General features: G+C 45.2%; 1 protein-coding gene across 1 annotated transcript in view; it reads right to left on the reverse strand.

Annotated features, from left to right (window-relative positions):
• Positions 1 to 19324: 19324 nt before the first annotated feature.
• Positions 19325 to 25099, reverse strand: part of ADAMTS15 (ADAM metallopeptidase with thrombospondin type 1 motif 15) — a 120728-nt gene continuing 114953 nt past the window's right edge. Inside the window, exons 6-8 of the mRNA XM_077249357.1 lie at positions 23192 to 23367; positions 22507 to 22682; positions 19325 to 21532 (exon numbers count right to left, since the gene is read on the reverse strand). Coding sequence (XP_077105472.1) covers positions 20791 to 21532; positions 22507 to 22682; positions 23192 to 23367 — 1094 coding nt within the window. The 3' untranslated portion in view covers positions 19325 to 20790. The remainder of the gene's footprint in view (positions 21533 to 22506; positions 22683 to 23191; positions 23368 to 25099) is intronic.

Below are 25099 nucleotides of genomic sequence, written 5' to 3' on the forward strand. Positions count from 1 at the left end.
AGGATTCCTCCTCTGAGGCAGAGGATAAGGGGAGTGGGAAAAAGAAAGCCATCTAACTCAATCACCAATGATGGCGGAACCCACTCCGTTGACGCTGGCGTCCATTAATGTCGCCAGCATAAAGTCAAATACAGCTAGATTTGCGGCCTTTGATTTTCTCAGCCGGGTTGAAGCTGACATTTTCTTTTTGCAAGAGACCAGGCTGCCAAACATGGCAGATGTGGGCCCTCCTATTGGTCTCTTGCGGCCGAGCCGTATAGCGGAGTGGCGGTCCTTTTTACCGCACCGGTGGAATGCCGACGGGTTATTGAGTTAGAAATGGGGAGGTGCCTGATCTTAGATGTCCTCATGAAGGGACAAGAGCTCCGGCTCATTAACATCTATGGTCCCCAATCTAAGTGGGACCGGAAGTGTCTCTTTATGAGGATCAAGCCCTACCTTTTTACACGTCGGCAGGTTGTCTTTGGAGGGGACTTCAATGCTGTCACGAGGCCCCGAGATAGAGGAGGTTCCAGAGACAAGCTGACTTATGATAGCGTCGCCCTTAATAGTATAGCTAGTGAGGCTCGCCTGGTGGATGTCCACATTCGGCACACCCCAGGCCACGAGGGGTTCACCTATCATAGAGGTAACTGTAGGTCCAGAATAGATAGGTTTTATTTAAAGGAGGAAGCTGTCTCTTCAGCAGTGTCTGTTGTTGAGGTGGAGTTCTCCGACCACTGTTTAATTTTGTTTTCTCTGAATGTTACAGAGACCCTCCGGATGGGAAGAGGCTTTTGGAGGCTCAATTCGTCTCTCTTGGAAGAAGCGGAGATAAGACAGTCCTTTGAGGATTTTCTTCAGAGCCAGGTACCCTTACTGGATCTTTGTAGTAGTAGGTCAGAGTGGTGGGAGATGTTCAAGGAAAGGGTGGCGAGATTCTTCCGCCAGCTCTCGAGCCTCAGGAGTCTGAGCAGGTACCGCCTGTATCAGGGTCTGAGGAGGAAACTCGAGCATCTTGTCTCAACTGGAGGTAGCCGCGAGGAGATCTCCAGAGTGAAATCTTTGCTTATGAGGTGTCAGTACGATAGACACGCATCTTTTGTTTTTGAGAGGGATTACGGGAAGTACCGCTCGCCCGACCGTTACAGAAACTGCAAGATGTCAGTGAATAGTAAAGTGGTTACAGGACTGGTCGACACTACGGGGTCCCTGAGGCGATCCAGATCAGGGATCCTGGAGGTTGTCAGATCCTTCTACTCGCACCTCTTGGGGAAGAGGGATCTTGATTGGGATGAGATGTCGGCTTTCCTGGCAGAAGCTGTCCCCGAACCAGGGGTAGACCCCTCTCTTGACGTTTTGACAGAAATGATCAGGGAAGAGGAAGTTCAGTTGGCGATTGAAGGGCTTGCCCCAAAAAAAATCGCCTGGTCCAGATGGCTTAATATCTGAATTCTATAAGACCTTTAAGGACGTTTTGGTTCCCCTCTTGACTGAGGTATTCAATGAGTGTCTTTCCTCGGGCACTCTGCCGAAGTCAATGAGGAGGTCTGCTCTGATCATCTTGTCAAAGGGTAAGGACCCGTCTTGCATTGAGAATTGGCGTCCCATAGCGCTTCTCAATGCAGACAGGAAGGTTCTGGCAAAGGTGCTGTTTAATCGGCTGGTGAAATTTGCACCCCGACTCCTTTCGGGGGCCCAGCATTGCTCTGTTCCAGGCCGCAGCACATTTAGTGCTGTGCTCTGTGTCCGAGAGGCAGTGGAGCAGGGTAGGGCTGGTCACTGGAAGGGGTACATGCTGTCACTGGACCAGGCAAAAGCGTTTGATCGGGTTAATCACGAGTACCTCTGGTCCGTCCTTCTGAGATATGGCCTGCCGGGGGGGTTTGTTGATTGGCTTAAGACCTTGTACAGTGGGGCAGAGAGTTTCCCGCTTGTGAATGGTTGGATTGGTAGCTCTTTTGAGGTTGGGTCCGGTGTTCGCCAGGGTTGTCCCTTGAGTCCGCTGCTGTACGTGTTTGCAATTGACCCTCTTCTTAGGAGGGTGGAGCGTGGACCGTTGGCCGGGATCGGGATGGATCAGGCAGCACCGGAAGCCACTCTGAGGGTGGTGGCGTATGCCGATGATGTCACTGTGTTTGCTTCCTCTCACGAGGAGGCAGGGTTGCTGATGTCAGAGGTAGATCGCTACTCAGAGGCATCCGGGTCCAAGATCAACCGGGATAAGTGTGAGAGTCTCTGGCTGGGAGGAGGAGATCCTGGTTTTGAGCTCCCGGACACCCTTCCAGGACCCAAAGTCTCTGCAAAAGTCCTTGGCATCGAATTTGGCCAGGGGGATTACCCCAAACAAAATTGGGACAGCAGGCTAGAGATCGCCACTCAGAAGGTGAACCAATGGAAGGGTTGGTCTTTGACCCTAAGGGAAAGGGTAAACCTGATCAAAACTTACCTGCTCCCTTTACTGATTTATCTGGGCAGTGTGTGCATCTTGCCGGAATCTCTCTGGACTCGGGTCTACAGTTTGTTCTTCCAACTGTTATGGGGGAATAGACTGAACCTGGTCAAGAGGGAGGTTACTTACCGTACGAGGAGACTAGGAGGGTTGGGTATGGTCAACCCTGTGGTATTCCTTGTGGATACCTTCATTAAGATCAATATCGCAAACCTCTGGAAAGAGAGGGCTCCTCCGTGGGTATTCTCCTGTAGGGGATGGTTTCAGCCTTTCTTCCAGGAATGGGAGACAGGAGGGCAAGTGAAGGATCTTCGCACACCGCATGGACATCTTCCGGCTTACGCTACCTTGGTTCTGAAGGTAATTCGTCGGTGGGGTCTGGGAATGTGGGAGATCAGGACTCTGCCAAGGAAACTACTTGACAGTAGGGTTCTGTTGACCCATTTCCAGAGGCCTCTGGCGCTCAGGGACTGCCCAAGTCGGGATCTTGGGGTGGGTTTGCATCTTTTGAATTCTATCCGGATCCCCTCAAAGTTTTGGGACTTGGCTTGGCGCTGCTTCCATGGGAAACTGTGTGTGAGGGACAATCTGAAGTGTAGGAGCTCTGAGGACAGGAATTGTCCTCGGGATCATTGTGGTACCTTGCTGGAAAGCATGGACCACTTCCTGCTTCATTGTCCCTTCAACACAGAGGTGTACAACAGGGTGGGTGCCTTCATTGGCTGGTCTCGGCTGGCCGGTCTCTCCCATGCGGAATGGGCCTATGGAGCATTCGGAGACCTTGGTGGTCGGGACCGCTGCACCTTATTTCTAGTTAGCGCAGTGGTTAGGTATCACACGTGGAACGCACGGTGCTTAGTATCGACGCAACGAAAAATCCTCCCAGTGGACGATGTGTTTAGGACCATACTCGGTGACCTGGTGAAGGTGCGCTCTCTGGAGTATGGGAGACTGGGCGCACGGAGGGCTGCGCTCCTCTGGAGGGGCTTTTCTTTTAGTGTGCCCTAGTCTGGTCATCTCCTTTCCTGGTGGTGGGCTGCTGCTGACACTGTAGATTTTTGTTTTGTTTGATTATACAGTGATGTAGGGCTGCAGGCGCCGAACTTGGGCTTCGTGAGTTGTGATTATTGTGGTGTGTGCTGCTGTATATATTGTATATATTTTATATGGGGATATAGATTTGGGTGTAGGTCTTAGGTTGGGTGGTGGGAAAAGGGGGGAGGTGGGTTTATCTTGTGGGACTATGGGACACTGGGTTGTTTGGGGGGAAAACTGGCACTGCCTGATCTGGCCTATGGACATTGGACATGGACTGAGGCATGAGACGCAGGACCAGCTCTCAGGTCAGTGCGGGGGGTTGGGAATGGAGGATAGCTTAGTATTGTATATATTTGTTTAATTTGTAGTTATTTTATTTAAATCTAAAAAAAAAAAAAAAAAAAAAGTTCATGTATATAGTCTTTGTTTGCCATTGTTTATTTTATTTGTTATTATTATTTTGTTTGGTGACCGGACCAGAAGGTCAAAGTAGTTATTATTCTGTATATACTGTGTGAGAGGAGAGAATGAGCGGCTGGACCAGTGTTCAGTATACTGATTATTTTCTGGCTAATATTTTTGTTATGTTTTCTGCTATTATTGTTGTTATGTTTTTCATTTTTATAATAAAAGATCTACAGGATGTAACTCAGGATCGTTAATGTACGTTAATGTATACAGCTGTGGGAAAAATGAAGGACCACCACATCAAATCCCTGTCATGGACGCCCAATCTCCAGACCTGATCCCCATTGAAAACCTCTTGAATGAAATCGGGAGGAAGATGGATCGTCACAAGCCATCACACACAGAAGAACTGCTGACATTATTGTACCAGGAGTGGCATAAGGTCACCCAGGAGCAGTGTGAGGGACTGGTGGAAAGCTGCCAAGACTCATGAAAGTTGGGATTAACAATCATGGTTATTCCACAAAATATTGATTTCTGCGCTCTTCCGGAGGTAAAACATTAGTATTGTTGTTTCTAAATGATTATGAACTTGTTTTCTTTGCATTATTTGAAGTCTGAAAGCAATGCATTTTTTGTTATTTTGACCATTTCTCATTTTCCTAAAATAAACACAAAATGTATTGCTTGGAACTTCGGAGACATGTTGTCAGAAGTTTATAGAATAAAAGAACAATTTACATTTTACTCAAGATTATACCTATAAAGAGGAAAATCAGAGAAACTGAACATTTTGCAGTGGTCTCTTCATTTTTGCCAGCGCTGTATGCAGTAGTGCTGCTGTTTGTGGAGATTAGATTTATTGTTCTGACTTTTATGTGGAATTATTGGTGTCAGACATTTAGTTTTCTGTATATAAGAACCATCAATCATTAGTTTTCAGAGGGGTTTATTCTTGATCACTCTTGCCTATACAGAGTATACACAGTATACAGATTTTTGCAGCCGTAACCTTGGCTCCTCTTTTGGTTTATCAAAAATTGCAAAATAAATGTACAAAAAACAAACAAACATATAATACAGAACAGAGTCCTCCGCTGTAGGAGCAGCCCGCCCTGCCCCCGAAAACAGCACTAAACCCTATCCTCAGTTTTTACAGGGGGATCAGTGGTAAGGTCACCAGCGGCAGGAGATCACCGACTCCACATCTGACTCATTGGAGAGTAGAGATTGTGAATAGTTTTGTCCAACTGGGTCCTATAAATAAAGCAAATAATCACTAGATCCTCAATATCACAAAGTAACCAAATAATCACCAGATCCTCTGTAATAGTGACCAGATAATCACCGGATCCTCTGTAATAGTGACCAGATAATCACCGGATCCTCTGTATTAGTGACCAGATAATCACCGGATCCTCTGTATTAGTGACCAGATAATCACCGGATCCTCTGTATTAGTGACCAGATAATCACCGGATCCTCTGTAATAGGGACCAGATAATCACCAGATCCTCTGTATTAGTGACCAGATAATCACCGGATCCTCTGTAATAGTGACCAGATAATCACCGGATCCTCTGTATTAGTGACCAGATAATCACCGGATCCTCTGTATTAGTGACCAGATAATCACCGGATCCTCTGTATTAGTGACCAGATAATCACCGGATCCTCTGTAATAGGGACCAGATAATCACCAGATCCTCTGTATTAGTGACCAGATAATCACCAGATCCTCTGTATTAGTGACCAGATAATCACTGAGTCCAATGTATCAGTCTTGTCACTCATATCAAGGATCTCGTGATTATTTGATCACTCTGTAATACTGAGCATCTGTTGGTTTTCTGGTCAAAGTGACCAGATAATAAGAACCTCAATATCAGAGAGTGACCAGATAATCAGTGGTAATCCCGGCCTGGTGGCTAGTGTTTATCTAAAGGACCTAGAATGGACAGCCTGAACGTAGCACCCGTAATCAGAATCGCTCACTTCACGGAGGACTAATATGATTGACAAGTCACATTCACTCCAATGGATGAAACGCGGTGGATGACGAAGGCTCATTGATGTGAATGACACGATAGTACATCCATTCCTGATAGCTAAAGCCTTCTCCACCATCCCGTACCGATGATACATGGTAGATTTATCTGGCAGTTGGTTGATCCCACCGTGCTGTTAATGATCCGGTATCAGTGTGCATAAGAACCTGACAGAACAGAATTGTGCAATTTTAGTCCATGTGCAAATTTCTAATAGTGATGAGAGATCTGCTCATTTCTTTGTTGTTATCACCTTTTGCATCGCCGACCTCATTTTTACAAACCTTTACTTTTACCCTCATGTATGACCCATTATCCATTGGGCAAACACTATAGTAAACTTACACACGGAGTGCGACACATCTCCATGATGCCTTCATATAACAAAGCACACTGCTGTCACAGTCACAGGTCTCAAAAACGGCACCTTCACCCAGCTCTGCTACCCAAGCACAACAGGTACCATGCAGCCTCTTCTAGCTGGAAGTGGCTAAAACCTTTGGCTGACTTCCCTCTCCCTTATTAATGTTACAGTGTTATAGGAGAAGGGAACTCTCAACCCAAGGATCAGACCAACCATGATGATTCACCCTGAGGATCACACATCTGAGGAACAGACCAACCATGATGTTTGCCCCTAAGGATCACACATCTGAAGTACAGACCTACCATGATGTTTGCCCCTGAGGATCACGCATCTCAAGTACAGACCTACCATGATGTTTGCCCGAGGATCACACATCTGAGGAACAGTCAAGTAAATAAGGCAGCACACTGCAGCGCTGAAACATGAAACATGAAAACTGAACTGCATTACTACACTAGAAATATGAAAAATGAGAGCGTTTAGTGCATAAAAATGGCCAATTTTATGTGTACCTGGTAGCCACTTTAGGGCATCTCTCGTATACCAGGTCCTACGCTTTCCTTTCCTCGCTGAGAATAAACGTCTCCATCTGAATGGGTACCTGTGAAACCTCTTCTTAGACTAACATTCACTCTTTCTGTGGAGGGGTAATGGACCTGTTGCGATTAAAACACCTGTGGCTAAGAGGTGGAGTGCTCGGTCAGAAGGCTAAAGAATACATTTAAAAAAACTGACAGTCACATCCAAACATAGGCTAAGTGTGAACAGGTGCTGAACCTAGAGTCACCAACTCGTATACAGTCAAGTAAATAAGGCAGCACACTGCAGCGCTGAAACATGCAAACATGAAAACTGGACTGCATTACTGCACTAGAAATATGAAAAATTAGAGCGTTTAGCACATAAAAATGGCCAATTTTATGTGTACCTGGTAGCCACTTTAGGGCATCTCTCGTATACCAGGTCCTACGCTTTCCTTTCCTCGCTGAGGTGTTTTAATCGCAACAGGTCCATTACCCCTCCACAGAGAGAGAGAATGTTAGTGTAAGAAGAGGTTTCACAGGTACCCATTCAGATGGAGACGTTTATTCTCAGCGAGGAAAGGAAAGCGTAGGACCTGGTATATGAGAGATGCCCTAAAGTGGCTACCAGGTACACATAAAATTGGCCATTTTTATGCACTAAACGCTCTCATTTTTCATATTTCTAGTGCAGTAATGCAATTCAGTTTTCATGTTTCATGTTTGCATGTTTCAGCGCTGCAGTGTGCTGCCTTATTTACTTGACTGTATACGAGTTGGTGACTCTAGGTTCAGCACCTGTTCACACTTAGTCTATGTTTGGATGTGACGGTGAGTTTTTTTTAAACATCTGAGGAACAAACCTACCATGATGATTGCCCCTGAGGATCACACATCTGAGGAACAGACCAACCATGATGTTTTCCCCTGAGGATCAAACATCTGAGGAACAGATCAACCATTATGATTGCCCCTGAGGATCACACATCCAAGGAACAGACCAAACCATGATTGACCCTGAGGATCACACATCTGAGGAACGCACCAACCATGATGATTGCCCCTGAGGATCACACATCTGAAGAACAGACCTACCATGATTACCACCCCCTGAGGATTACAGCGCCCAAGAACTACACCAGCTATGATGATCGTAACCACAGAGGATCACTTCACGTCTCTGAGCATGAGAGTAAGGCTGGAGTCACACTAAACGTATGAAAAATCGGTATCTCACTGACGAGAATCACACAAGTGTAATGCGAGTGTCATGCAAGTACAATCCAATTTTTCACACCTAGCATCCGATTTACATCCGAATGCAGTGCGATTTTAACATGAGCTTTTACATAGAGCAATTGTCATTTGCGCACTGTTTTCAAAGGAAATATTCTTCAAAACACAGATGGAAAGATAAGTGAGATAAGATATAGATAATAGATAATATAGATAATAGATAGATATAGATAAATAATATATAGGTAATAGATAGCTAGATAGATAATAAAGATAATAGATGATATATAAGTATATATAATGGATACATAATAGATATATAATATACTGTATAGATAATAAATAGATGATAGATAATTATAAATAATAGATAATAAATTGATAGATAAGATGGATAAATATAGATATAAAGCCGGCAATTCATCTGCCGAATACAGTTAAATCACAATGTGACAGGTTACGATAGAATAGATTTATACACATAGAATAGATATAAAGATGTCACTCACATTATATATATATATATATATATATATATATATATATATATACATACATACATACACAGGGTGGGCCATTTGTCTGGATACACCTGTGTGGGCCATGTATTTGGATACACCTAAATAAAATGGGAATGGTTGGTGATATCAACTTCCTGTTTGTGGCACATTAGTATATGGGAGGGGGAAAACTTTTCAAGATGGGTGGTGACCATGGCGGCCATTTTGGAGTCAGCCATTTTTTAATGTAACTTTATAAAAGGCCCACCCAGGTGTATCCATATAAATGGCCCACCCTGTATATATAGTAGATAGGGCAGCACGGTGGCGCAGTGGTTAGCACAGCAGCCTTGCAGCGCTGGAGTCCTGGGTTCAAAACCCCACCAAGGACAACATCTGCAAAGAGTTTGAATGTTCTCTCCGTGTTTGCGTGGGTTTCCTCTGGGCACTCCGGTTTCCTCCCACATTCCAAAGACATACTGATAGGGAATTTAGATTGTGAGCCCCAAAGGGGACAGCGATGATAATGTGTGCAACCTGTAAAGCGCTGCGGAATTTGTTAGCGCTATATAAAAAAAATAAAGAAGAAAAATAAAGATAGAAGAAAAGCCGTCAATTCATCTGCCGCGTACAGTAAAATACAGGAGCCAACAGGATAGAAGAGATGGATTACATACAGTATATATGCATAGAATAGGTAGATGTACAGATGTCTGACAAGTACAATTAGTACAGTGTGTGTGCAGCTTACTGTACATGTATTTAATTAATAAGATTATTTTTCTGAAAAAAAAACGTTGTGGGTTCAAGCGTAATTTTCTTAACCAGCAGAGGGAAAGCTGATGACTGGGAGCAGATGTATATAGCCTGGGAATGGGTAAAACCCATGGAGCTTCCTAGGCTATTAATATCAGCTCACATATGTATACTTAGCCTTTACTGGCTATTAAAATGGGCCCCCTCTCCCCCCAAAAAAATGACGTAGGGTCCCTCTATAATTATTAACCAGCGAAGGCTATGCAGACAGCTGTGGGCTGATATTATTAGCCTATGAAGGGGCCATGGATACTGCCCCCCCCCCCACCAGGCTAAAAACCTCAGCTCTCAGCCACCCCAGAAAAGGCGCATCTCAAAGATGCACCAATTCTGGCACTTAGCCTCACCTTCCCACTTGCCTTGTAGCGGTGGCAAGTGGGGTGATAGTTGGGGGGCTTGATGTCACCTTTGTATTGTCAGGTGACATCAAGCCCAGAGGTTAGTAATGGAGAGGCGTCAATACAACGCCCCCATTACTAACCCTATTGTATAAAACCACAGACACCCAGAGAAAAGTCCGTTAATTGAAATGACACAGACTCCTTTAGTAAATCTTAATTAAACCATACTTACGATATCGACCATTCCAGAGACGCCATTGTCTCCTGCCAAAGAGTTAAAATAACAAAGAACAATATTCCTCACCTTTCCGCAGAGAAGATGATAATCCATTTGTCCCACGACAGATCTAGCTCTGCTACATCTAGATGGCAGTCAGCATGGTTGCATGATGCAACCATACAGCCTGTCATCCAACAGAGACCTTGAGCAGCGTGTGCTCAGTGTCTCCCTGTCAACTCCTATTACCTGTCTGATGGCACCACGAGTGCCGTGGGAAAATTTTGCACTGAGCTCGCGCTGACAGATAGGTGAAGAGTGTTCATTGGCTGTGAACTCCCAGGACCTTTCTAATGGCAACGCGAGCATGAGAACTGTCTCACGCAGTCAAGATGAGTCAGCCACACTCTGTCATATGTAAGGTAAATAATTTAATTCATTTGAAAAATTACACCACAATAAGGAAAAGAACTTTTTGTGATTGACAAAAAAGTTAAGTAGCAATACTTATCTTTTTTGTCAATCACAAAAAAATCCTTTTCCTTATTGTGGTGTAATTTCTCACATGAATTAAATTATTCACATTGCATATGACAGAGTGTAGCTGACTCATCTTGACTGCGTTTGATTTTGGATATTTCCAGTTCAGCTAGCACGTCCTCTTCTCTACAAGCTGTGTGCACCGCCTTATACTCTTCTAATTTTCTTCTAACTTTCTCACACTTGCGGTGCTGTCAGACAGGTAATAGCAATTCACAGGGAGACACTGAGCAGATGCTGCTCAGTGTCTCTGCTGGATGACAGGCTGTATGGTTGCATCATGCAACCATGCAGCCTGCCAGCTAGATGTAGCTGTCAAATATAAAATACATTCTGTATAGAGTCTTGTGCTTGGGTGCAAGGAAACACAGAATACTCAGGCTTGTTTAGGTAGTTCTTGTATTACTTCATACAAGTAAGGGTTAACACAGTTGCAGGCAGGATACAAGACAGGCAGGAATAAACCTTAAGTCCATCTAGTCACAGAAACAGGTTAAAGGTTCTCTCTACTTCCCTTGCCAATGTTGATGGTAAGCTGAGGGATTCCTGAGTCCACACATGTCCAAGGATCTGAAGCAGAAGGTGGTTAGGATAATAAGTCCATGTCTTCCAGGAGCAAGGTGACAGGTAAACTGCAGACTTGATTCTGAAGCACTGATTAAACAGCTGATGCTGCTTTTAAAGGGCAAGTGGCAGAGAACAGGGCCGAAGCATTGAAACTGAGAACTCCATGCTGGTTAAGGGCAAAGTAGATACAGCAGAACAGAAAGCAAAATGGCTGACAGGAAAAACTAGGTTCTACTAAAAATAACAGCAGATATAGCAAATTGTCTAAAACCTTACATTACTCCCCCCTTAGGGGCAGCCTCCGGATGACCCCAGACCCGGTTTGTCTGGGTACCTCTGATGGAACTGGCAAAGTAAGCGAGGAGCATTAATGTTATCAACCGGTTCCCATGAGTTGTCTTCAACTAAGTAGCCTTGCCACTTAATCAGGTATTGTAGCTGATTTCTATGCAACGTTTCGGCTCTGAATGAGCCTTTTCCAAGCAGTGAACAATCCTTTATACAACATATATATAGGGACATAACCCTATCATCCCCTAAATGCAGCCAATCAATGAACCTCATATATTACAAGTAATAACATTTCATCACAAAGTGTATTAGTGCCAGCAGTGTACAATTAAAACTACATAAATCAACTCCTTCATACAGTAACTGTCTATTCATTCATTTAGCCCACCTTTGGAGGGACATATCATTAATGGAGGAAGCAGCATGTTGTCAGCGTTCCAGACCAGCTACTGCGCAAGTCACAGCGCTTCTGTATGCATCATAGTCACATGTTAAGAAGGAGGCCAATAAGAACCGCTGATTCCCATCAGGCGTCACGCGCCTGCGCAATAGCGCCCAAAATCACCATCTTGGTTGTGGGATCATATCAAGGACTCCTTAGCGTCGCGCGCATGCGCTGTAGCGCCAGAACTCACTATCTTAATTAAAATCACAAAAAGACCTCCTCAACGTCACTATGGACGTAGCATACAAAATGCATGCACAATAGCACCTGCGGACGCCATTTTGGTAGTGGCGTCACATGGTACTTGTCAAAACACCATTTTAGTTGTGGCATATTTTCCAATAAGCTACTTGTGGCGATCCATATATATTTCATAAAATTCAAAACAATCTCACTCCACTAATACGTATTCATTTATAAAACACATGGTATGATTCAGTTTACACCACCTTAAAGTTCACTAAGACAAAACTGCCCCTTCTTTGCCATATGGTCTTATATAAACTGTGCCTAATCCTGCTTTGACCCACCAGATAAGGTCTTAATTCAGACTCTCACCTGGCAATCATACAGTGTCTAGAGGGTGCGCCCCACCCCTCCGGGCACGGTGCCTCCGCTCATGACCCCTGCGTGGCAGTAGCACAATAGTCCTGGCTAATATGATAATAAGAGACAAAGAATAAACGTGAGATAAAACATAAAAGAGTCCCGTTTGTTACCACATATGGTGAGGAGAGTAGGGAAGTGGCCAATGTGATTAGCAAACATTGGGGGATGCTGGGTAGATGTTTGCCTGGTATAAAGGAACTGCAATTACCGCCTCTATATTCTCATAGAAGGAACAAAAATATTAAGGATTATCTGATCAAGTCTGATATTGGCCCAAGAAAAAAGAGCAAGCAATTATCCCTAACAGGTTCAGGCAAAACTGGTTGCTTCCCGTGTTTAAATTGTGTGAATTGCACCTATATGATCAAGGGAGCAACGTTTGAACACCCAAAAACAGGGAAAGTATATGGTATTAAACATTATTTGACGTGTAGCTCAGATTACGTTGTGTATCTCCTGATCTGTCCTTGTAATTTGTGGTACGTCGTGGAAACGACGTGTGAGTTTAAAATAAGAATGAACCAACATCGGTACTCTATTAGAAAAAGGAGGACTGATCTTCCGGTCCCTAAACATTTTGTGGAATGCAATCATTCGGAGAAGGATTTAAAATTTAAAATAATTGATAGGGTACCCGTTGATAGGAGGGGTGGTGACAGGGAGCTGGTCCTCCGCAAAAGAGAACTTATGTGGATTTATAAATTGAATACGCTCAGGCCCATGGGCCTTAATGTAGACTTCAAATTGCATACAGTTATGTAAGATAGTGCTCCTGCATCGAAACTCTGTAGCTGAAAACTTGGTATTTTTTATATTTGGGAATACTTTGTTTTTATGAGTATGTTCCTAATTTTATTCTTTATTATTTTTTGTCCAGGTACTTTTGCTGTCAAATGTAACGGAAGACCTTATCTGGAGAGACATATGGTTTTGGAGGAGTAAATTAATTTTTGCAAGATTTCTGTTATGTTGCTATAATTATTCATAATCTAAAAATATAAAAAATTTAAAAATATGAATGATTGACTTAATTATATTAAAAACAAAAATTCAGTAATAATCTGTATCATTCATGTGAATGGTGGGAGGCCAATCAATAAATAATCTAAAAATATTCCCTTGTTTTAATAATTTTTTTTCTGGGATTTTCTATATTGTGGCCACAAAGGGCTAGTTGCAATATGTTCACTGGTGGATTTCAGTAAAAACAAACCACATCTGTTCATATTAGCCAGGACTATTGTGCTACTGCCACGCAGGGGTCATGAGCGGAGGCACCGTGCCCGGAGGGGTGGGGCGCACCCTCTAGACACTGTATGATTGCCAGGTGAGAGTCTGAATTAAGACCCTATCTGGTGGGTGAAAGCAGGATTAGGCACAGTTTATACAAGTCCATATGGCAAAGAAGGGGCAGTTTTGCCTTAGTGAACTTTAAGGTGGTGTAAACTGAATCATACCATGTGCTTTATAAATGAATACGTATTAGTGGAGTGAGATTGTTTTGAATTTTATGTAATATATATGGATCGCCACAAGTAGTTTATTGGAAAATATGCCACAACTAAAATGGTGTTTTGACAAGTACCATGTGACGCCACTACCAAAATGGCGTCCGCAGGTGCTATTGTGCATGCATTTTGTATGCTACGTCCATAGTGACGTTGAGGAGGTCTTTTTGTGATTTTAATTAAGATAGTGAGTTCTGGCGCTACAGCGCATGCGCGCGACGCTAAGGAGTCCTTGATATGATCCCACAACCAAGATGGTGATTTTGGGCGCTATTGCGCAGGCGCGTGATGCCTGATGGGAATCAGCGGTTCTTATTGGCCTCCTTCTTAACATGTGACTATGATGCGTACAGAAGCGCTGTGACTTGCGCAGTAGATGGTCTGGAACGCTGACAACATGATGCTTCCTCCATTAATGATATGTCCCTCCAAAGGTAGGCTAAATGAATGAATAGACAGTTACCGTATGAAGGAGTTGATTTATGTAGTTTTAATTGTACACTGCTGGCACTAATACACTTTATGATGAAATGTTATTACTTGTAATATATGAGGTTCATTGATTGGCTGCATTTAGGGGATGATAGGGTTATGTCCCTATATATATGTTGTATAAAAGATTGTTCACTGCTTGAGAAAGGCTCATTCAGAGCCGAAACGTTCCATAGAGATGTGGGCTTAATGAACACCTGCACATTGTCTCAAAGAATATGGAGTGCTGCCTGCTTTTGTGAAACATATGGACTGAAAACAACCAGTGGACGGGTTGTCTGGGCTTTGCACCCGAAGTTAAGTAGAGGATTTGTGCTGTCCCATTTTTTTCTATTATAATTTCTATGCAACCTAGAATCCAGAATCTTTTCCACTACAAATTCCTCCTGACCATCAATCAGCACTGGGTCAGGATGAGGAGAAGAACGCCCAGGAAACATATTGGGTACTGCTGCCTTTAGTAGGGAAACGTGAAAAACAGGGTGAATTCTCATGGTTCTGGGCAGACGAAGACGACAAGCCACGGCACTTACAATCTTACTGATCCTGTAGGGACCAATGTACTTATGTCCCAATTTGGATGATGGAATCCTTAACTTAAGGTTCTTAGTTGACAGCCAGACCAAGTCTCCTACCTTGAAGGCTGGTGCGGGTTTATGAAACTTATCAGCTGCTCTCTTATATTTCTCCTGAGCCGATTCCAGATTCTCTTTTAGAAGGTCAACATTCCGTTGTAGGGAAGCGATACTGTCTGCCACAGCTGGCAAAGGCATATCTATAGGAAATCGAGGAAGTATGTTAGGATGATAACCTAGATTAGCATAAAAAGGAGACTGCTTAGTGGAGGCACTCTGAGTGTTATTATAAGAAAATTCAGCCAAAGGAAGTAAATCCACCCAATCATCCTGTAGGTGGCAGATAAAGCAGCGGAGATACTGCTCCAGGGTCTGGTTGGTCCGTTCTGTCTGGCCATTAGTCTGAGGATGAAAGGCAGAAGAAAGATTTACTTTAATGTCCAATGCGGCACAGAAATTCTGCCAAAACCTTGAAGTGAATTGCACCCCTCGATCAGAAATGACCTCATCCAGTAGTCCATGCAAGTGAAACACATCTTGAATTATTAAATCTGCGGTCTGTTTAGCAGTGGGTAAGCCGCTACAAGGAATAAAGTGAGCTGCCTTTGTCAAACGATCCACCACCACCAAAATGGTGTTTTTCCCTTGCGAGGTTCGCAACTCCACAATGAAATCCATGGAAATGGATCCCCATGGACGGGATGGGGTGGGTAGGGGTTGTAATAGACCCATCGGTGAAGAACGTGGTGTCTTGCATCTTGCACACACTTCGCATGAAGAGACATAATTTAAAACCTCTTTTCTATAAGTGGGCCACCAAAAGAAACGAGAAAGGAATTCTTGAGTCTTTAAGACTCCTCTATGTCCTGCTATCTTAGAGTCGTGGATGAGTTGTAGTACTCTCAGTCTGACCGTTTCAGGTATATACAAACGTTGGCCCTGAAACCACACACCATTCTTATAAACAAGACTTACATCCCTAGGAGGTTGCGCCAGAAAGGAATCCGAATGGTATGCCTCCTTGATGTCATTAAGTAGGTCTTTATTGTGAATCACTCCCAGGAACCTGGAATCGGGAAGAATAGTCTTAGAAGTAGTGAGTGGAGAGGTCTCAGTTGAATGGATCCTAGAGAGTGCATCTGCCTTTCCATTGCACGACCCTGGCCTGTAAGAGATTACAAAATTGAATTGATTCAAGAACAGACTCCAACGAGCCAGGCGAGGAGTCAGGCACTTAGCTGATATGATAAATTCAAGATTTCGATGGTCGGTCAGGACGACTATCTGCTGTGCAGTTCCCTAAAGATGATGTCTCCATTCCTTGAAGGCAGCAATGATGGCCAACAATTCTCTATTGCCCACGTCGTAGTTCTTTTCTGCTGCAGACAACTGCTGTGAAAAAAAGCACAGGGATGCAAAACATTCTTCTCACCTGTTCTCTGGGAGAGTATAGCTCCGATGGCACAGTCAGAGGCATCCACCTCTACTATGAAGGCCAGTTCAGGGTTGGGATGCACTAGGATAAGTGCTGTGGTAAATTTACTTTTCAGGTGAGAAAACGCTTCTTGGGCTTGAGGAGTCCAGGTGAAGATAGATCTTTTACGGGTAAGTTGCGTGATAGGTGACACTATCTCAGAAAAGTCCCTAATAAAACGCCTATAGAAACTGGCAAACCCGATGAAGCGCTATACTTCCTTCACATTCTTAGGAACTGGCCAGTTCTTGATGGCTTGGGTCTTACTTTCATCCATACAAATACCTCGTGATGACATTACATACCCCAAAAATTGAATCTCGGTCTGATGGAATTCGCATTTTTCAAGCTTGCTATAAAGATGATTCTGTCGTAGGCGTTCTAAGACCAACTTCACGTGTCCATGATGTTCCTCTGTAGAGTTAGAAAAAATCAAGATATCATCTAAATAAATCACTACAAAAGTATCCAAAAGATCCCTGAAAATGTCGTTCACTAAGTGTTGGAAAGTGGCTGGGGCGTTACACAGACCGAAAGGCATGACTAAGTATTAAAAATGTCCATAACGTGATCTGAATGCGGTCTTCCATTCATCCCAGGTCTAATATGGACCAAATTATAGGCCCCACGGAGATCCAGTTTAGAAAAAATTTTGTCATGCCGTACTCTCTCCAATAACTCAGGGATCAAAGGCAGTGGGTAACGGTTTCTGATAGTAACCTTATTAAGCTCCCGGTAATCTATGCAGGGTCTAAGAGATCCTTCTTTCTTCTTCACAAAGAATATGGGTGCACCTGCAGGAGATGAGGAGTGGCGTATGAAGCTTTTGGCTAAATTCTCATCAATATAGTCCTTCAAAGCCTTTAGCTCAGGCCCTGCCAAAGGGTAGATCTTACCAAAGGGTATACCTGCTCCTGGCAAGAGTTCAATTGGACAATCATATGGACGATGAGGGGGAAGCTGGTCAGCGTTCCTCTTGTCACATACGTCGGCATACTCATGGTACATAGCCAGTAGCTCTGAAAGCATTGAGGATCCCTCAGGAACAGCACAAGCTGCAACTTCTGGACCTATCTGTTTCTCCGGGAAGTGCAGCTCCTTGGTCTCCCAGTTAATTGTAGGGTTCTGAGCCTGCAGCCATGGCAGCCCTAAAATGATGGGAAAATGGGGAGAAGCGATAAGCATAAAAGACAGTCTCTCTTGATGATTTTTACCCATGAACACCTTCAAGGGTTCTGTCTCCTGATCCACTGGTCCAGAGTTTAACAGGGAGCCATCCACAGTCTCCATCTGTACAGGAGTAGCCTTCTTCACAGGACGTATCCCATGTTTCTGGGCAAAAGAGATGTCCATAAAATTGCCGCTTGCCCCTGAGTCAATCATGGCAGAGCTACACACCCATACCGAGTCAACCCAGAGTTTGATGGAGAGGGAGCAATGAGAGTTGTTCTTCTTACAGCTCAACTGGGATACTGTTGGGGAAACTTGGAAAATTGCTGCATTTATACAATCATCGGGCTCTGAAAAAATGGAGTTTAAGTCCAAGGAGTCAGTATCTATAGCTGCAGATCTCCCTAGAACTTGAGATTCGGATTTGACAGATCCCCTTTCGCAGCACTCACAGTGTATAACTGCTGCAGCAGTCTTACGAGAACGGTTGGGGCAACTTGTAATGAAGTGCCCTGACTTACCACAATAGAAACATAGATTTTCTTTTAGTTGATGTTCCTTGCGGGCATCACTCACCCGTCTCTGTAAGGAGTCCACCTGCATTGGTTCAGGTTCTGGTTCCCGTGTGGTCCAGCTCACAGACTCCTTAGCTGGGGAGGAAGGCAGGAAATGATTAAGACGATTAATTTCAGACCATCTCTCCTGTCTGTGTTCAGTGAGACGGGTATCAATACGGATGCAGTAGTTAATAAAGTCTCCCAATGCGGTGGGAGGGTCGGCACGAGTAAGTTCGTCCTTAATCATTGGAGACAACCCTTTACGGAAAATTGATTTTTTTGCGGAACTGTCCCAAGTGGTATCGAGAGCCCATCTCCTGAAATCCAAGGCATATTCAGCTACTGAGCGCTTACCTTGGCGCAAAGCCAACATGGCTGCTTCAGCTGTTGCACCTCGGTTTGGTAGTCCATGTCTTCCAGGAGCAAGGTGACAGGTAAACTGCAGACTTGATTCTGAAGCACTGATTAAACAGCTGATGCTGCTTTTAAAGGGCAAGTGGCAGAGAACAGGGCGGAAGCATTGAAACTGAGAACTCCATGCTGGTTAACAGCAAAGTAGATACAGCAGAACAGAAAGCAAAATGGCCAACAGGAAAAACTAGGTTCTACTAAAAATAACAGCAGATATAGCAAATTGCCTAAAACCTTACAGTAGCAGAGCTAGAACCGTCATAGGACAAATAGATTAGCAGCAGTCTTATTGACGCCTCTCCATTAGTAACCTCTGGGCTTGATGTCACCTGATAGTACAAATGTGACATCAAACCCTCAACTATCACCCCACTTGCCACCGCTACAGGGCAAGTGGGAAGAGCGAGGCTAAGTGCCAGAATTGGTGCATCCTATAAATGCGCCTTTTCTGGTGCGGCTGAGAGCTGATGTTTTTAGCCTGGGAAGGCCAGTATCCATGGCTCCTTGATAGGCTATTAATATCAGCCTGCAGCTGTCTACATAGTCTTTGCTGGTTATTAATTATAAGGGGACCCTATGTAATTTTTTGGGGCCCCCCATTTTAGTAGCCAGTAAAGGCTAAGTATACAGCTGTGAACTGATATTAAAAGCCTGGGAAGCTCCATGGCTTTTACCCCCTTCTCAGGCTATAAACATCGCCCCCCCCCCAGCCATCGGCTTTCCCTCTGCTGGTTATGAAAATTATGCAGGAGCTCACACCTTTTTTCTTGAAAAATAATCTTTTAATAATTAAATACATGTTGTACAGTAAGCTGCACACACTTTACTAATTGTATTTGTCACTGACATCTGTATATCTACCTATTCTATATGTACAGTATTTACAGTGTGTAATGCATCTCTTCTATCCTGTCGGCTCCTGCAGTGATTTTACAGTACACGGCAGATGAATTGCCGGCTTTTCTTCTATCTGTGTAAGATATATATGTGTGTGTGTGTCACTGACATCTATATATCTATGTATTCTTCGTTTATATACCTATTCTATCCTATTCTGTCACTCTGTACATGGCAGATGAATTGCTGGTTTTTCAAAAGAGAAATGTGTGTAAAAATTGTACAGGACTGCTGTGCGATTTTTTATCTCACACCCATACGCTTGCATTGGCGAGTCTCGGACGAGTCTTGGTGACAATCGCAGCATGCTGCGACTTTACACGCATATCGAATACGCCTGAGAAAAAAAAACTGATGTGAGCTGCCCCATAGATTAACACTGGGCCGATTGCTATGCGATGTTTTTTGCCTTATTCTACGGTAGTGTGACGCCGGCCTAACCATGATGACTGCCCCTGAGGATCACCACACCTGAGTATCAGACCATCCACGATGATCACCGCCTGAGGATCACTGCAGACACCTTAGTGTCAGGCCAGTGTCAGGATCAGACCTGAGGATGACCGCACCTGAAAATCACACTAGCTACGATGACTGTCCTTGAGAATCACAGCGACCTTGGTGACCACAGCTGAGGATTAGACCAGCCATGATGACTGTCCCTGAGTGATCCAGCCACGGTGCATTGCACCAGAGAATCACACTGGCCATGGCTGCCCCCAAGGAGTGAAGCTGTGGGGTTTTTAATTGCATTGAGATGCAAAAACTTATGATTATTCTCTTATCTTTCATTGACCCATGAATGAAGGTTGTCACCCACGGCATGGGTGGTTGGGTTTCTAGTTTCACTAGCCCCATAGGAGTCACAGGCGCTGCCTTGCATATGGGGCAATGCTATGGTCTTGGATTACGGTTGTCTCGGGACTTTGGCTGCCTCCTTTTTGATGACTTGGTCAGATTCTAGATATCCTCATACTGAGCAGTAAAGTAGAGAGGTGACTGACCACACAGTGACAAAACTTCTGCACAGGCTCAGCAACTGACTGAAGAGGAGCCGTCATTTTGGAGCCAGTAGTGAGCTTGACATACAGAATTATCCAGAAACACAATACAGAACATGCCGCTAGGAAAAGTGCCAAGCGTTAACCTTCAAGTGTCCGGAACATTGTCCACTCTAGCGTCACAATGTAAAAGTAGTCTTTGTGGCACTAAAATCTGGGTCACCATCATCCAGGCCTGTGCCTAGCCCCTCACCCATCCCCCTTAACTCGGTGCCATGCACGGCTTTACATGTCTCAGAGTTATTTGCCTGTTCTGCACTCTTCTTTGGACTAACATGGGCGCAGGACACAGAAGTCTAGTTCCTGAGGTTTTCTTTTCAATGTGCAGTGCTCTCTTGGTAAGGGCACCCCACCTCCAGCAGTGCACCGTAATTGTCGTCTCTTAAATCCTCGACCGCAGGTCTTCGAACACCCGGTCCATTCTCCAGTCTCCCATACTGGACATGGGTCACCGCAGGTCCTTATTTCAGGTGGACGGAGAGAAGACGGGCAATCTGATGCCAGCTGTTCCCAAGGGTCTCGACATTCCACTAAGCGAATCTGCTGGCCATCACCACAGGAGACGGAGCATGACCCCCAACTACCTGCTGTCCAGTAAGACTGGGGCCTGGGTCGGGGCGGTGAGGGTGCGAGAGCAGCAAGACTATTGCTTATCACCTGTGCACTTTTACTGTCCTTCTTCTCCCTTGTGATGTAGAAGGAGTATCTCAGTCGTGGAGGTGTCATCTTCCCAACACACAAGACCTCTATAGTCAGCGGCTCATGGATCACGCTGACAGCTTGCAATGCCTCCACGGCTGTGCCGCTGCCGGTATACTTCAGGAGGCTCCCACGTACCAGGATGTCCCTCTCCACCGCAGACACAATGTAATTCCCATTCAGCAGGTAACGACCTTGTCCATTTTTCACAGCCAGGTAATTATCATCATTGATGAGACCTTTATACCCACGTTGTCTCACATCCAAATTACTGGCACCAGCAGGAACCGTGACCACAAAATTATATCCGTGTCTACAGAGAGAAGAAGACATATGGGTTACTGAGGCTCCATGCTGTACATTACAAGAAAAAAGTAAAACAAAGTAATGAATCCCTGACCAAACCGGGAAGTGGCGGCACCGATCCCAGAGAGGTTCCCTAAGTGCAGACTCAAAGATGTCACCACCAAGATCGGCAATAACATTATGATAAGAATCTCCTAACATGGGGATATGCCGCTGTCACAATCCATTTTTGGATTTGTGGCAGCTCTGGGTCCACTATAATTTAAATGTAGCTTTTTTCCTTTCAGGCCAGCAGGGGCTAATGTCAGTTTTTCTTGCTGGCAGCTTCCTGCAGCTGTTGTTGCTGGTCAGCTGATGTGGGTAGTGACCACTCCCATCATCCTTTACATAGTCACCTGATGCATCAGCTGACTGTTGTGATAGGGGGAGACCAGACCTGCAGAGGCAGTTTTCTGGTGTCAGCACTGTGTCAGCTACTTCTGGAGTTTGGGGTTCTGTTTCCATGTCCTCTGCAGTATTGAGCTTGGCAGTGGAGTCTGGAACTAAATTTTGTTTTTTTACCTTGTCTGTCTCGTGCTTGTTACCCCTCCTCCTGTGTTATACCATCTACAGTGGTGAGGCTAGTGGCCTTGCTGGCTAGTGCACTAGCCAGGGCAGTGTGAGGAGACAGCGATGGACGAGGTTCATGATGGCGGCGGGGGGGAAGGACCCGCTTAGGGAGTTAGGGGCGTGTAGGGACAGGCTCAGGTTGGAGCTTAGGAGTTATCCCATCCCTCATTCCCTGTTGTTAGGGCCTTCCTCTCCCTTTACCATCCCATTGAGTGTGTTGTGCCATCCGCTGACTGTCCCCCTGTGGGGTTCATGACAGCCACCACCTAGAAGTTCCTATTTTGTTTTTCCTATGGCTCCCGGCCCCCAGAGTGCACGCCTCTGAATATAAGATCGGAAGTCTTCGCAATTGTGCAGAACAAGGATACTCACATGGGTTTAGTAAAAAGTCCAGAGATCTTCTTGCAGCTCTTATTGTCCCCTCCACATACTCTGCATTTGTCAAATTTCTTTTTGGATCCCAGTTGGCTATCACATCCGGCTTTGATGCATTTGCCTTGTACGCACACAGAGGTGGAGTCGGGGGCACACGGGGTCCCATCAATGACCTGTATGGTGGAGGAATCACAATGTCAGGTGGAGGCGACATTATAGACTCATCTAAGGTCACAATGTGGTTACATGAGATGACAACGGAGCACACCGCAAGGCCCAGAAAATACGAGGCATAAATATTTGTCAAATACGGTGCATTGACAAGAAAGAGCAGAGAAACAGCGGGGTAACACGATGGAATGTCTCCCCAGCCAAGCAGCAGCATCTTCTCCTGAGCCACATGCTGGTCTGAACTGGTAGCATATAGTGAAACAGTTCTGCCCCCAATACTCAGTGCTGTACACAGCTCTAGCCCTGTACTTGGTGCTGCTATTCCCCCATACTCAGTGCTGTACACAGCTCTAGCCCTGTACTTGGTGCTGCTATTCCCCCATACTCAGTTCTGCCCACATACTTATGCTGCTCTCCCATCTCCCCTTGGTGCTGTACACATATCACCCTCTCTGTGCTGCCCTCTATGCCCCGCTCAGTGCTGTATACAGTTCTCCGACATTGAACTAACCTTTGGTGCCAGCACATAGAAGTAGCCGGTGCCATTGGCTCTGCAGATGAGCTTGCATTTATCCTTCGGTGAAACCCCGGAATATTTGGGGACCCATCCTACGGTGGAAGTCAGGCGATTTGTGCTGTGATTGAAACCGTTGAAAGCCTCGCACTGCTCCTCCCGGAAACTCCTCCCTGCAACAGAGAACCAAAGTCTCCAGACATCAGATATGACACCGGATCGGCAAAGCGGACATGTGATATACGTGGTGCTGTGCCCTGGTGTGACCTCATCATACATGTCAAGGGTGAACATATCCCATTGATACTGAAAGATTCCATGTTTGGTATATAGTAATTGTTCTTGGGTTCAGCATTAGGCCCTCTCCTTTTACTGTTGGGGTACCTCAAGACTCAATGTCCAGTTCTAGGCTCCCTCTTCTTAATATCAGGATTCAGTCCATGGCCCCTCTCCTTTCTGTCGGGGGTCCCTCATGGCTCAGTCCCAGATCGCCTCCTCTTACTGTCAGGGTTTCTCAGTGATCGGCCTCAGGCCACCTGCTCTTACTGTCAGGGTTCCTCAGTGATCGGCCTCAGGCCACCTGCTCTTACTGTCAGGGTTACTCAAGGTTCAGTAATAGACCCCATACTCTTACTATCGGGGTTCCTCAGTGTTCAGCCTTAAATCACCTCCTCTTACTTTCAGGGTTCCTCAGGGTTCAGTACTAGAGCCCCCCTCAAATATGTTGACGCCATAGAAATAAAATTATTATTCATTATTACATGTGATATACACGGAGCTCTACCCCGGTGTGACCCCATCATACATGTGATATACATGGAGCTCTACCCCGGTGTTACCCCATCATACATGTGATATACATGGAGCTCTACCCCGGTGTGACCCCATCATACATGTGATATACACGGACCTCTACCCTGGTGTGTCCTCATCATACATGTAATATACATGGACCTCTACCCCGGTGTGACCCCATCATACATGTGATATACACGGAGCTCTACCCTGGTGTGTCCTCATCATACATGTAATATACACGGACCTCTACCCCGGTGTGACCCCATCATACATGTGATATACACGGAGCTCTACCCCGGTGTTACCCCATCATACATGTGATATACATGGAGCTCTACCCCGGTGTGACCCCATCATACATGTGATATACACGGAGCTCTACCCTGGTGTGTCCTCATCATACATGTAATATACACGGACCTCTACCCCGGTGTGACCCCATCATACATGTGATATACACGGAGCTCTACCCCGGTGTGACCCCATTATACATGTGATATACACGGAGCTCTACCCTGGTGTGTCCTCATCATCTACTATATAATTGTCTAAGGGTCACTTCCGTCTGTCTGTCTGTCCTTCTGTCTGTCTATCTGTCACGGATATTCATTGGTCGCGGCCTCTGTCTGTCATGGAATCCAAGTCGCTGATTGGTCGTGGCAAAACAGCCACGACCAATCAGCGACGGGCACAGTCCGGCGGAAAAATGGCGGCTCCTTCCTCCCCGCAGTCAGTGCCCGCTCCGTACTCCCCTCCAGTCTGCCCTCACACAGGGTTAATGGCAGCGGTAACGGACCGCGTTATGCCGCGGTGTAATGCACTCCGTTACCGCTGCTATTAACCCTGTGTGACCTACTTTTTACTATTCATGTTGCCTATGCAGCATGAATAGTAAAACGATCTAATGTTAAAAATAATAATAAAAAAAAATCGTTATATACTCACCGTCCGTCGGCCCCCGGATCGACAACAGGCCTTTCCCGCTCGCGACGCTCCGGTAACCGGTCCATGCTGCGATCTCGCGAGATGATGACGTAGCGATCTCATTATCTCGCAACACTGCAATGCACTCTTGAGACCGGAGCGCACAAGCAGCGTCGGTAACTG

This window comes from Ranitomeya variabilis, chromosome 4 (genome assembly GCF_051348905.1).
Source record: "Ranitomeya variabilis isolate aRanVar5 chromosome 4, aRanVar5.hap1, whole genome shotgun sequence".
NCBI lineage: Eukaryota > Metazoa > Chordata > Amphibia > Anura > Dendrobatidae > Ranitomeya > Ranitomeya variabilis.